The sequence below is a fragment of the Myxocyprinus asiaticus genome, chromosome 27 (genome assembly GCF_019703515.2).
Source record: "Myxocyprinus asiaticus isolate MX2 ecotype Aquarium Trade chromosome 27, UBuf_Myxa_2, whole genome shotgun sequence".
Taxonomy (NCBI): domain Eukaryota; kingdom Metazoa; phylum Chordata; class Actinopteri; order Cypriniformes; family Catostomidae; genus Myxocyprinus; species Myxocyprinus asiaticus.
This window is the reverse complement of record NC_059370.1, coordinates 29733929-29749126: the sequence shown is the minus strand read 5'-3', so window position 1 is coordinate 29749126 and position 15198 is coordinate 29733929. Positions and strand designations below refer to the sequence as shown.

Sequence of the window (15198 nt, the reverse complement as noted above, 5' to 3'; positions counted from 1 at the left end):
TATAAAAATATAAAGTCTTCTATTGAACTCATATCAGTCATATCACAAGTTTAACCTCTCAAATTGAAAACTGTAGTGCAATTCAAACATTAATAGTAGATAAAACACTTGAATAATCATTTTAAGATCTACTGGTGGTGGCTGTGGAGAGTCCCCTGTTCTCTATTTAAAAGTGCTTTGAGTGTAGTTTCAGAAATGTGATTTAAGTGTAAAATTCATATAAATATGTAAATAAGAGTGTTGTTTATCTTCATCAAAACAAGTAATATTTCTGTTTCAAATGTTTAATCGTATAACATAATATCAACATGAAAATAGTAAGTTATGACTCCCGCTCCAGTCATGATCACACACAGTCGATGTCCAGTTTCGCCAGAAGAGCAGTGCCAGAACAAGACTGACGTAATGTATTCTTCCGCAAATTGCTTGCAATTTTAAGGTTCAACCACAGATGTCGCTTGAGAGCACAAAGTTACGTAGTGCAGTTTAAAAAAAAAAAAAAAAATAGAAAAACGATAAAATGACACCTAAATTGTCCATACGCACAGTACTGTAAAAAAGTTTTAGACATTTTTGAAAAATGTTGCATAGTGAGGATGTCTACAAAAATGCCATAAATAGTTTTCATTTATCAGTTAATGTCATACAAAGCCCAGTAAACATAAAAAAAATAAAAGCGAAATCAATATTTGGTGTGACAACCTTTGCCTTCAAAACAGCACTAGTTCTCCTAGGTACACCTGGACACAGTTTTTCTTGGTTGTTTGCAGATAGGATGCTCTGAACTTCTTGGAGAACTTACCACAGTTCGTCTTTCTATTTAGGCTGTCTCAATTGCTTCTGTCTTTATTAGTAATCCCAGACTGACTCAATGATGTTAAGATACGGGCTCTGTGGATTATCATCATGATGGCGCCGCAGATGGCTGCCTCGGTGTGGAGTTCCTCAGTTCTTTTGTTGTTTTTGTTTGTTTGTCCTGTGTTTAGTAATCTTTTTCCAGTCAGTTTTAATAGAGACGAACTGCTGAACGTTCGACAGCATGTACCAGACAATCTTTTCCCGGTTTTCGAATATTCCTTATACTATAGCCTTTCTACTCGCCACGGGAGCTTTCCTCGTTTATTCTGGTGAGTGTGTATATCGCACCAAACGTGTGTTTGAACATAGCGCTGCAACAGCTGGCTGATCAAATCACAGACATGGAACAACAATACTCAGTTATTATTATTCTTGGGGATTTTAACAAAGCAAATCTCACACGTGAACTGCCCAAATACAAACAGCACATCACATGCCCCACCAGAGACAGGAACATACTGGATCATTGTTACACAACAATAAAGGATGCACATCTCTCTGTCCCTAGAGCAGCTTTGGGACTCTCTGATCACTGTCTGGTTCATCTTTTTCCAACCTACAGGCAGAAATTAAAATCAACCAAGCCAGTAGTAAGGACTGTAAAGAGATGGAACAATGAAGCAGAGCGGGAACTACAAGCCTGCTTTGATTGCACGGATTGGAGTGTTTTTGAGGCTGCAGCCACAGACCTGGATGAGCTCACAGATACTGTTACATCATATATCAGTTTCTGTGAGAATATGTGCATTCCTACTAGGACTTATTTAAAGTTCAACAATGACAAACCGTGGTTTACAGCAGAGCTCAGGCAGCTTCGTCAGGCCAAAGAGGATGCTTACAGGGGTGGGGATAAAGTCTTGTATAATCAGGCCAGGAACACACTGAACAGGGAAATCAGAGTGGCTAAAAGAAGATACTCTGAGAAGCTGAAAAACAAGTTTTCAGCTAACAATCCTGCATCAGTGTGGAGTGGCATGAAACAACTCACAAATTACAGGACTCCTACACCCAACCCTGTGGTGGACCAAGAACTGGCTGACGACCTGAATGTGTTCTACTGCTGATTTGAAAGGCCCAATCTCAAACCCCACACCCACTCTGACCTTCACTTCACACAACCACCAACACCTCCTGCAACCCCCCTCCTGCCCTTCCTGCTACTCAACCTGCACTTAAGATCTGTGAAGATTATGTGAGCCGCGTCTTTCGGAAACAAAAGACGAGGAAAGCTTCAGGCCCAGATTGCGTCTCACCAGCGTGTCTTCGATTCTGTGCTAACCAGCTGGCCCCCATCTTCACACAGATCTTCAATAGATCACTGGAGCAGTGTGAAGTCCCATGCTGCTTCAAATGCTCAATCATTATTCCTGTCCCAAAGAAACCAAAAATCACAGGACTTAATGACTGCAGACCTGTCGCCCTGATGTCTGTGGTCATGAAGTCATTTGAGAGACTGGTGTTGGCCCACCTGAAGAACATCACTGGACCCTTTCTAGAGCCCCTTCAATTTGCAAACAGGTCTGTGCATGATGCAGTCAACATAGGATTGCATCATATCCTGCAACATCTGGACAGACCAGGGACATATGCAAGGATCCTTTTTGTGGACTTCAGTTCAGCTTTCAACACCATCATCCCAGCTATACTGCAGAATAAATTACATCAACTCTCTGTTCCCATGTCTATCTGTCAGTGGATTACCAGCTTTCTGATGTTCAGGCAGCAGCTTTTGAGACGGGAAACTCACTTCTAGGCACCTGTACAATCAGCACTGGTGCACCCCAGGGATGTGTGCTCTCCCCACTACTCTTCTCCCTCTACACCAAGGACTGCATCGCCAAGGACCCCTCTGTCAAGCTCCTGAAGTTTGCAGATGACACCACTGTCATCGGCCTCATCCGAGATGACGATGAGTCTGCATACAGAAGGGAGGTTGAACAGCTGGCTGTCTGGTGCAGTCAAAACAATCTTGAGCTGAACATGCTCAAAACGGTGGAGATCATTGTGGACTTTAGGAGAAACACCCCAACACTGACCCCCCTCACCATTCTAAACAGCACTGTGGCAGCAGTGGAGCCATTCAGGTTCCTGGGCACTACCATCTCACAGGACCTGAAGTGGGAGACCCACATAGACTCCATTGTGAAAAAGGCCCAGGAGAGGTTGTACTTCCTTCGCCAGCTGAGGAAATTCAACCTGCCACAGGCGCTGCTGATACAGTTTTACTCAGCAGTCATTGAGTCTGTCCTCTGCACTTCAATAATTGTCTGGTTTGTTTCAGCTATGAAATCAGACGTCAGAAGACTACGAAGGACAGTTCGGCCTGCTGAGAGGATTATTGGTTGCCCCCTGCTCCCCCTTCAAGAACTGTACACTTCCAGATTGAGGAAAAAGGCTGGAAAAATCACCCTGGACACCACTCACCCTGCCCACTACCTTTTTGAACTGTTGCCTTCTGGCCGACGCTTCAGAGCTCTGAGCACCAGAACCGTCAGGCACAGGAACAGTTTTTTCCCTCAGGCTATCCATCTCATGAACAGTTAAATTGCCCCATTGAGCAATAACTATGTGCTATACACAGTTTAGTCTTTCTTATATTTATCCAACACATCCAACCTCTTCTGCCATTTCATTCCTCTGAAAAAAAAAAAAAAAACTGTACATAACAGATTTGTACTTGCACTGTACATAACGGATTGTATTAGATTTGCACTACCCAAGTGAATGTGTATATGTATGTATGTGTGTGTCTGTATGTATGTGTATAATTAGTTTTATTTTTTAATATTATCTATGTCTTGCTGCTGTTTTTGTATTGTTTTTGTATTGTTGTACACTGGAAGCTCCTGTCACCAAGACAAATTCCTTGTATGTGTAAGCATACTTGACAATAAAGCTGATTCTGATTCTGTGGGGGCCATACCATCTGTTGTAGGGCTCCTTGTTCTTCTTTTATTTAATTCTATCTGCAAAGGTAATGTTGAATTCTAAAATTGATATTTCCTACTGATACACTAAAAGCAGAATATAAAAAATAACCTATGTAAACCAACTGTTCACCAGGGTAGAATTTTATTGATAAAAATGGTCAAAAACATAAGTAATGTTGCAAATATTATTACAGTTCAAAACATTAGGAATGTTGGAAATAGTCATTAATGGTTCATAATAACCATTTTGTAATTCATAAGGCAAATGATGGCAAAGCCCTTTTTTCAGTACTCATCTCTCCAGTTTACTAACATTGTGTTGTCTGTAGTCCTTAAGAAATCATTGAGCGTGTTTGCATGCACATTCTTACACCAGTTGTGTTTAATAAGGTCATGTAAACAGTGTTCCTTTATAGTGGTAAGGTCAAAAACGTTTTAAGCATAAACAGATCAGCGCACATAGATTTTTGCCCATTACCCCGATTTTGTGTTCGATTTAAACACCTTTACTGGCATTCTTACTGGCTTATCCAATGTGTGCAAGTGTTGTGTGTTGAGAGTCTTTGAGAATAAAAACCTGAGAATAGCCACCAAGGTTGCTGTTTACAATGTGGTATGTGTTTCCACCCTCCTTTACGGGGCAGAGACATGGACACTGTACAGACGACATATTACACTCTTAGAGGGCTTCCATGTGCGATGTCTCCAAAAAAATACTTGGTCTCTCTTGTGAGGGTTGGACGCCCCACACAGAGATCCTTGCTAAAACTAAATCCCTCTGTGTGGTAACAATGCTCACCAAGCGTCATCTTCATTGGCTTGGGCATGTCATCCGCATGCCAGAGCATCGCTTACCATGGCAAGTCCTCTATGGTCAAGTCCCTGCAGCAAAGTGTGCTGCTGGTGGGCAGAAGAGGCGCTTTAAGGACTGTACAAAAATCATTCTAAAACGCTGTGGTATTGACCCCACTACCCTAGTTCACGATAGGCCAGCCTAGCATGCCTCCTGTGCCAAAGGGATTGAAGAACTGCATCACAACATTCAGCAGTTGCAGAACGAAAAACGCGATCAGCTTCGCCGGAGGGCAGCAGGCATTGCTTCAGCATCAGGGCTCTACTGCCCCATTTGCAATAGAGTGTGAGGCTCTAGGATCTCCACAGCCACATGAAATGGCACCAGCATCAACCTAGCTGACAACTTTACCCAAATCCCTTCCTACTCCTTTGAAGCAAGCGTCATCATCGGACATGATTAACAAGCAAGAGAGTCTGTTTTTTTTATTTTTTATAAACTGATTTTTGGTAGTTATCAGCATATTGGTGTTCATGTAAACACACATATTATATGATAATTTGGTAGTAGAGGTACCATTTGTATTATTTTAGCACATCTGAAAGTCTTTCAACGAGTGCTACCTGAAGTGTGTAAATCACTGTCTCAAGGTCCTTGAGAAATTCCCTACGAGCCAGTCACACTTATGGGATATGCTACAGAAAGCATGTAATGCAACTTCACCTGAAAATCCAAGTATAACTGACTGCTAGAATGCATAAGGTCAGCAAAGCAGCATTGCTGCAAGTGAAGAATACTTTAATGAACAGCAATGAATGTTACGAACACATAAATGTCATTTTTTAAATCGATTTAATGCAGTTGTGTTGAAAAAAAGTATCAAGGTTTTTTTTCAAAAACAAATATTTCATTGTGATTCTAAACTTTTGAACGTTAGTGAACGTACTTTACGTGCTGGATTCTGGAATATATTCTATATTACACCTGCTTGATTCTCTTGATTTAGATAAAAGAGTGAAACTGAAGATACTGTGCTTTTCAAATTAATTAAAAATTGCCACAGCAAAGGCTACAGACTAACTTTTATCACTCACTTAAAATTACAAAGGAAAGTAGCTCATAAATAGTCATTGTAGTTTTGTCAATGACCCACTAAATTGGATATTGACATGGAGAAAGTTAAAACTCGGGACAGTAATGGTGTTTAGCCATTTAAATGCCCTCTGAGAGTATATGTAAAAAGGGATTTTAGTAGCCCCCAGCCCCCCACAGACACAAAACAAAATACAATTAAAAAGATTCAATAAAAATAATAAAATACAATAGTAATGCTGCCTTACCTTTAGTTGAGCCCAATATATGGTATCTACAGTCTCTTAAATATCATTCATTTGAACCATAATATTCACATGTTGATATTCTTTGTTGTCTTGTTGAATTAATGTGATACTTGCCATTTAATTCATATAGCTGAAAGTCATAGCAGTACTTTGATGTCATTTGTGTATTCCCACCTCTACTTTGCTGTTGCAATTAGGAGGTAATTAAGCTTTGCATTGAGGTTATCTCAAATAACCAGAGAGCTCTCTTTAGGGCCTTGTCGAAATCAATATGCACCTGGAGGGTGCCAGAAGAATTGTGCTGAATTCTGAAACACCAGCATGCTCACTGAATTGGGTTGTTGCACCTTTGTTCATTATACTGAAGAATTGAATCAATCTTGTCTAATTCACATTTTTGTTCTTACGCTGCTTACAAAAGTTGGTGTACTTGTGCACATTCACCAAAGCAGGGAGGCCAGTTTTGCCAAATTTTCCCATTATGTGCAAAATGAAAGCTGTTAAAGGAAATTCATTTATTCTGCCTGGTAAATCATTTAGCCAGTTATTTCAGCTATACATAAATATTTTATATACTTTCCTCATCATTTATTCTCCCACTTTTGTCTACTTTGCAAAAACAACAATAGCTTGCTCAGCAGTATTTTAAATGGGCTATTCTTGCCTCAACAAACATGTTTTCCCATGTCTGCAAGTTCAATTTGCCTCAAACCAAAAACGGATATATCAAGAGAGTGAGAATCCAAATGAGCTGGCTGGCTTTCAAAACCTGTGCTGTAAATCTATAAATGCAAATGTGAGGCTGCAGAGGGAATGATTTTGAGCTTCTTAAATCACTTCATAAAGAGAGTCATGTCTCTTTGTGTCATCTTAAATCAGGAGTGATGTAGCATCGCTAATGCCATTGACTCTCTTGAGTGTTCAGAACAGCATTATGTCTCAGAGGTTTTTGCTTTTTTTTTATTTATTTGGGATAAGATATTCAATGTTGATTTGTGAGGTAACTTTACTCAGTCAAGGGACTTTTGTTATCCAATGTTTTTTCAGCTAATGGACAAAATCAGTTTACCCCCCTAATAAATAAATGTGAGCCACATTTGTTTGTTGCCAATGGGATATTGCCCCATTTTCCCAGTCCACATCAAAATCTTAGCATGTTTTTTAATAATTGCAATTGCCAAGTTAAATCAGTGTAAAACATTTAAATTCATTTTGAGGGATCAATTGATTTACTTATACTCTTAAAACAATAAAAGAAAATCAAATAAGCTATTAGACTGTAGATTGATGCATTGCAACTGGACCAGTGTGGACATACAATATTTTTCAGTGTTGTGGGACTAAGTTAAAGAAAGGGCCTAAAGTCTTTAATTGTAGCCTATAAACTACATTTTATCCAGACTATTTTATCATGAAAGCCAAGTAAAGCTTTTTGTCCATTCACAACTTAATGTGCTTTGCTGAACAATCAATGATAAACCAAAATAAGAGCTATTAGGCCACATAGTACCGACTTTGTATTTAAGTTGGTCGATAGTCACAGTTTTTTTTTCTTTGATTACACATTATTGATGTTGAATTAATTTTCAGCTTATTTGTTCAATATTTCTCTGAATATGGCTTGTTCCATTTACACAACAGTTGGTACATTTAAAATGCTCTGAAATTGGGGTTGTACTTTTGCAGTTTACATGTGTATGGCTATATGCAGTGAATTATTATTTTTTATTTAAACTAATAAAAAAAACAAAAAAAAAACTGAAGAGAGCATCAAAGCAGCGTTTGCAGCAAGCACAATAAAGTTTGACAGAACATACACTATATTGCCAAAAGTATTCGCTCACCCATCCAAATAATTGAATTCAGGTGTTCCAATCACTTCCATGGCCACAGGTGTATAAAATGAAGCACCTAGGCATGCAGACTGCTTCTACAGGAGCTCAGTGAATTCCAGCGTGGTACTGTGATAGGATGCTACCTGTGCAACAAGTCCAGTCGTGAAATTTCCTCGCTACTAAATATTCCACAGTCAACTGTCAGTGGTATTATAACAAAGTGGAAGCAATTGGGAATGACAGCAACTCAGCCACGAAGTGGTAGGCCACGTAAAATGACAGAGCGGGGTCAGCGGATGCTGAGGCGCATAGTGCGCAGAGGTCGCCAACTTTCTGCAGAGTCAATCGCTACAGACCTCCAAAGTTCATGTGGCCTTCAGATTAGCTCAAGAACAGTGCGTAGAGAGCTTCATGGAATGGGTTTCCATGGCCGAGCAGCTGCATCCAAGCCATACATCACCAAGTGCAATGCAAAGCGTCGGATGCAGTGGTGTAAAGCACGCCGCCACTGGACTCTAGAGCAGTGGAGACGCGTTCTCTGGAGTGACGAATCACGCTTCTCCATCTGGCAATCTGATGGACGAGTCTGGGTTTGGCGGTTGCCAGGAGAACGGTACTTGTCTGACTGCATTGTGCCAACTGTGAAGTTTGGTGGAGGGGGGATTATGGTGTGGGGTTGTTTTTCAGGAGCTGGGCTTGGCCCCTTAGTTCCAGTGAAAGGAACTCTGAATGCTTCAGCATACCAAGAGATTTTGGACAATTCCATGCTCCCAACTTTGTGGGAACAGTTTGGGGATGGCCCCTTCCTGTTCCAACATGACTGCGCACCAGTGCACAAAGCAAGGTCCATAAAGACATGGATGAGCTAGTTTGGTGTGGAAGAACTTGACTGGCCTGCACAGAGTCCTGACCTCAACCCGATAGAGCACCTTTGGGATGAATTAGAGCGAAGACTGCGAGCCAGGCCTTCTCGTCCAACATCAGTGTCTGACCTCACAAATGCGCTTCTGGAAGAATGGTCAAAAATTCCCATAAACACACTCCTAAACCTTGTGGAAAGCCTTCCCAGAAGAGTTGAAGCTGTTATAGCTGCAAAGGGTGGGCCGACGTCATATTAAACCCTATGGATTAAGAATGGGATGTCACTTAAGTTCATATGTGTCTAAAGGCAGATGAGCGAATACTTTTGGCAATATAGTGTATCTGCAGTCCATAGAATTTTTTTCTTTCATCATTCATTTTATATCCCAAACAGAGATTCCTTTAATGAAAAAGAAATTTCATGTCTATTTAAAAAAAACAAAAAAAAAAACAGCCAGAAACGTTATTGCCAGCACCAAGTAAACTCTGGAAGAAAAAAAAAATGTAAATCATTGCCAAACACAATGTTCAGAATAAATTGGCTTAATTCAACTCACAGTATTGCTGATTGTCCTCTTCTGCTTTTGAATATGTTACAATGGTGGACCTCCTGCCAAAGAGTGGAGGTTTACCAGTAGCTCAACCTTCCTTGGCTGACTCTTAAATTGATTTGAGGTAAAACATGCTTTTTAAATAGCACAGATGTGTTTGGTGAACAGCATGAAATGGAGCGCTGAAATGAAGGGCAGCATGTGATTTGGCATTTTAAAGAAAACCCAGAATGTAATTTTGAACTAAATGTATTCATACTGCTGGTGACTGCAGTGCCTATATTTGCTGGTTCTGTTCTATAGATAACCTTTGTTTTCTGAGATTCAAGACATTTGCACTGTCTCAGTGCTTATGAAAATGATTTCTTTGCTTGTCTCCTTGTGTGCACATGTTGCAAGAATTATCTTTGCATTATTTAAAATGGGCACTAAAAAGTGTGGCTAGTGAGGTGTGTTTATTTCACCTCCACCCTAATTTGCCTCCCATTTATGAATAAATAGTGAAGTTAACCTGGGAACAGACAGATGTGAATAATTTGGAGAAATTGTTTTCACCTGAGCTCAACCGTCCCAAAGTGGGTAAAGTTCTCCGATCCTATATTTAATTGGACATGCTGTGGTCAGGCAAATGGCTTTGAACACGTAGTGGCTTTTATTGCATTTCGTCTCTATCAGATTATGGGGTAGGGCTGCAACTAAAGATTATTTTGATAATCGACTAATCTAACGATTATTTGAACGAATATTCGACTATTCGGGCGATTATTGCAACGAGTAATCATTAGCGCTTAACTGATTACTCAGCTTGCGCCCCCACTTAAAAGGTTGTATTCAACATGCTTGCTAACAATAAAACGGACAAAATCATCTTTTAAAACTACCTCTAAATGATATTCACTGAATTAAAGGGAAAAAATATTTTTATTGAGTAAAAAATTCACTGCAAAAAATCCTACTGTTATCGTGTTTTTGTCTTTTTTTTTCCCAATTAAAATAGTCTAAAAATACATTTACTTGAGAAGCAACATATAAGATATTTAGACTTGCTTTAAGAGACCAATATAAGTGTATTTTGTATATAAGTGTATTTTTTTCACTTGGTTATACTTCTGCGAGTGCAGTAAAGACAAAATATATTTATATTCAAGATCTATTCTCTAAAAGCAAGTCTAAATATCATATATGCTGCTTCTCAGGTTAGAGTTAGGGTTAACCCTAACCCTTTTTGTTAATGGATTTTTAGATATTTTAAAATATTTCTATTTTTAATATTATATTCAACAATCTCAGATAACATTTTTTTCTTCTGCAGTATAGCTGCTAAAGTAAATGTATGTTGTTTTAAAGGAGTTTTAGATATTTATATTGCCAAAACAAACAAATCAAAAATGTATTTTGTTGCAGTGTATAATGGGGTTAAGACTACCTCTCTCAACTTTGTTCACTTCAATCCATCTCACAAAAAAACAAACTCTCTCTTATTAATAAAGCTGCATATTGCCAATTTTCTTCACGAAAAGAAATGCACAGTGACACATATACTGTATTATGATACAATAAGTCGCGAGCCATCACGTTATAATCTAGCTGCAGCAAGCACACATGCGAGCGTCCCCGCACCAAAGTGTGCATCAGCCGGGTGCAGTTTCAATCTCTCCCCCTTAGATCGGGACACTTTGCGCAACTCATAGAAGAGGCGCTGATCACACAGAGAAATGCCAGTTTCAGAGTTTGTAGTTATTTACATGATCTGCTTCCTTATTATTTTAACTTTAATAAAGCTATAATGCATTAAATATAACTGCATTAAAGATGTAACGCTGGGGTGTTTCTTTTAAAGACGCTCGACACACAAGTTGTGCTTTAGCGGAGCGGCAGCTCCTGCTCTGCTTATTTCACAACGAGAGTGCTTCTGTATTTACTTATTTGGTATTTTTGTATAATTCCCTCATACTTCGCGATCTACATCACCTGAAGCTGTGAAAGTTTAGAGTGCATCTGGACTGTGAGCTGTGTTTTCTTCACACGGCATCATTAGCGTTTAATGTGATCTCATGTTACGGTTAATTACATCAAATTACTATTCGACAACAAAAAATTTGGTCAACAATTTTTTTATTGTCCATGTTGTCGATAACATCGACTAATTGTTTCAGCCCTATTATGGGGTGTGGTTTTTATGACTCATGCTTCCCCAGGCGCATAATGTACATTTCAGGCCATTTCCACCACTCCACTTATTGACTGAATCAGGTAATTGAATTGTTTAATGGGGGAAAAAAACACAGATATTACCCTTTCACCCTTGTGTGCGGCGTTAATTCTGAGCGTTGCCATTTTCAGCACTTTGTGGCTGCCGACCAGTCTGCTCCATCGACCCTCTCTGATCTAGACCCATAGAGTTCTAACTAACTATAATGGATCAGCAGAGTGCAGGGAATCGTTGAAATCAGCCAAGAACAGAAGCTTTTTGAGTGCACCTGTGCTTTTATCCCTTATCTCTTAAGGCCCTGAGGTTTCATGGCACTCTGCCTTGCATCTGTCTTCGCTTACAGTGTCTCCAGATAAAGAGGGACGTGCACTCCTGGGAGAGCTTTTATGTATCTTAAAGATTTTGTGTAACTCACTTTTCAACCTCAGGACATGAATTGATTATTTTGTTTTTAATATTTAATGAATTTAGAAGACCTCAATAATTATCTTTCCCAACAGGCATAAAAGACGGACAGACGTGCAGTGGTCCAGACACTCATACAGTATGTCCAAGATATCTAAAGTGGCCAAGGCAGTGAAAAAGGTGGATACTGGCAGTGTGATCAGGGCAATTGTGCGGTCTGGACAGGCAGCCCCTGGGCCCCCACTGGGCCCCATCTTAGGACAGGTAAGCTTTTAGACTACCCTTTTCATTTTTACCCTTTGACTTTTTATTATTTTATTATTTTTCTTCTGTCTTTTTGGGCTTTGTCATGAAATGTCAATGGATATTACAGTGAAGACAATCAGGAACGTAGTGAGAGAAAGGGAAGAATGTAGATGGAAAATGACCAAGGAGGTCTATAATATCTGGAGATAGCCATCCGTTAGCATTCCCATTCATCTCAATGGCAGTTACTCAGCTAGTGCATGATTGGCTGATGGCACCAGAAAAAATATGCACAGTCCCAAGCCCTTCACTAGTGACTATCATGAGCTGTGATGTCAGAGAAAGCAGACGGGGACAAATCTAAGTAAATTTCACACTTTTAAGAGCCCTCCAAAAAAATTGGTTACTAGCAGAATAGATTTGATAAAATATTAAAATGTTTGACTCAAGGTGTATCATCTTCAGCAAAGGATGTATTTTCAAAAGAAAATGTAATATTTTTTTATTTATCTTTTAGTGAGTAACAGATAAAATATATGATAAAGATATGACCAACTCCATCTCAATAACAGAGATCTAATGTTTCTTAAAAGGCTTTGTCCTCCATCAGAGTAAGTTGTTTAGTGTAATGTTGACACAGGCTTTCCTCAGGCTTTCCTCCTGTAAAACACATTCATAACTAACAAGCTAATTACAGCTGTAATGATGTCATTACAGTCCTTTGCCCATCATGATGATAATAATTGAGACACATTTTCTTCTGCCAGCACATGTTAGCTGGGCCTCCAGAGTGTGCTTCCCCTCTGAAGAAAGCTGTTGTGATCTAAAAATGAGGTGTAATGAGCATCAGTCAAGCAAAGCAGCACCATATGCCTGCGAAACATGCACAGTTGCCTGTTTATGTGCGTATCTACGCCTGCACTTGTCAGCTTTGTTTGAGTTTTGCCTTTGAGCGCATGCTGCTGTCTTTGGCTCAACTTTGCACTTTTATGTGTATTAAAATGTAAATAAATTGCAGCCAGCAGGCCTTTAGTGCACGTCTCTGGCACTTTAATCTTCCCGCTTTCTTCCTCCCTCGTTTTTTCCTCTCGTCTGTCTAACCATCCCTGACAGAGTAAGCGCATAGAGGTAGGCTGACTGTTGGCCATGGGGCAAATTTAAACAAACTAGAGAAATAAAAGAGGGAGCTTGGGAGGAAAGAGGGGGAAACTGACAGTTTCTGTGGTGGAGAGTAATTACAGTCCAGAGATAAATTAACTCAGCTGGATGGATGAGAGAAAGAGAATACAGAATAAAAAGAGGGGCGTTCAAGAGAAAAGTTCAGGTGTTTTGCATGCCAACATCAAGCCTACCGACCGTGTAATTTCTGGGTGAGGTATAAGGGGGAATCTCGAAAAAACATATCCAGGACACATTTCACCCAAAAATCAAATGGACAAAATAAGAAATTATATTTTGTAGATAAATATAATTTTCATTACTACACTGATGAGTGCCGGGACATTTTGATGGTTCTTTGTTCCATCACCTACAGTTGAATTTCACTGGTCCAGAATCCTGCTACTAATAACTATACAGTATATTATATATAAAATTGTTCTGATTGGCTGTGATTTGTGCCACATTTTTGCTTTCAATTGGACAGACAAATTACATATTGGTGTTATCTTGTCATATCACACCTGTTTTGGACACTGTATAAGGCGTATGGACATTTTACTAATAAACGTTTTTGTAATTCTCATTATTTTCAAAGGTGACTGATTACTCTAATACAGTATTTTTTTTAATGAGCAGACATTACAACAAATAATACCATGATGTATAAATACTTTACAATTTAAATAATATATTAAATATTTTTCACATTATAGGAACAGGAATTAAATTGTTTATTTTTTCATTATAGTAATGAAAATTGTGGATATTTTCATGAAAATAACGTCACAACGCAAAAAAGAAAATACATTTATTTTTTCTTAATGATCCAAAAAGAAATTTCATTTTCATTAGCCAAAATATAATGTATTTGATTTGGGGGTCAAATATGACCCAAATATTTTCTAATTTTAGGAGATTCACACAAATAATGAACATTTCGCATGCCTCCTACCTTCTTGTTTAGTTCTCTATACTGATTTCTCTTTATTAACTGAACAGTTCCCATAGGGCAGGGGTCGGGAACCATTTTTTTTTTACTAAGGAGCCAATTTTGTAATTTTTGGTTGATGCCTTTTTTTCGAAAGAGCCATACCACAAACGAATAATTTACTATTTACAAAAACAATGTTTTTCAATAAAATAAAATGTTTATATTGCCCATAGACTACTCAAAAACAAATAAATATGCAAAAATTAATAGGTAACACGTTACAATATGGAATTTAGTACACGTGAGTACATGTGCGGGTCTCCATAAAATTACTTCATTTTTCATTTGTTCATGAAAAATTGAACTTCCCTTTTGAGCTGGGCAATATGTAAAAAATATTTGAATGATAATCGCATAAAATATCACGTTATCCGATCATATGGTCAACCCCCAATGTCTGTGAATATTTTAGCTTTGTTGATTTTGCTTTAAAAATGTAATTAATTTATTGAAACACGAAAAACTTAAAAGACATTTCTAAATTCAAATTGCACTTTAAACAAACTGAAAAAAGCAATTTAAATAACGAAGTGATTAAAAAATCTTATATATAACCACTTCTCCAAATCCAAACATTTACCATCTCCAGCGGCTCCATTTGCCAGTATGCGGCAACAGGTGCAAATTAAGAACTAAAGACAATTATAAATGTAAAGATAATAATGATCATAATAAAGAAGCCTAATAAATTCCCTTGTGTTCCCAAAAAATGCTGCCAAATATGTGTTCTTATCGAACGTCTTTTGTATTGCGTTTTGGTAATACAGTTTATGCTGCCTTAAGAAAATACAATAGAACTAAATTTTAGGTTCAAGGTGAACGTGTCTTGTATTACTTTATGATTTAAACCCTTCCTCTTTGTTTCTTTAATTCAAAGTTACCTGTCTATATTACTGAACCTGCAGAGTTGCGTTCACAATGTGTATGAGTGAACTGCTCCGTGGAAATAAAGCGAAACTCACAGCACCTCCTGAGATGATTGGAGATCATTTGCAGCATTCTCATAGACGACATT

General features: G+C 38.6%; 1 protein-coding gene across 3 annotated transcripts in view; it reads left to right on the top strand.

Moving 5' to 3' along the window:
- LOC127418051 (39S ribosomal protein L11, mitochondrial-like) overlaps positions 1-15198 on the top strand; it is a 54473-nt gene that overhangs the window by 2995 nt on the left and 36280 nt on the right. For all 3 annotated transcript variants that reach the window (XM_051658388.1, XM_051658385.1, XM_051658387.1), the window contains exon 2: positions 11881-12049. In XM_051658388.1, coding sequence (XP_051514348.1) covers positions 11927-12049 — 123 coding nt within the window. In that variant the 5' untranslated portion in view covers positions 11881-11926. The remainder of the gene's footprint in view (positions 1-11880; positions 12050-15198) is intronic.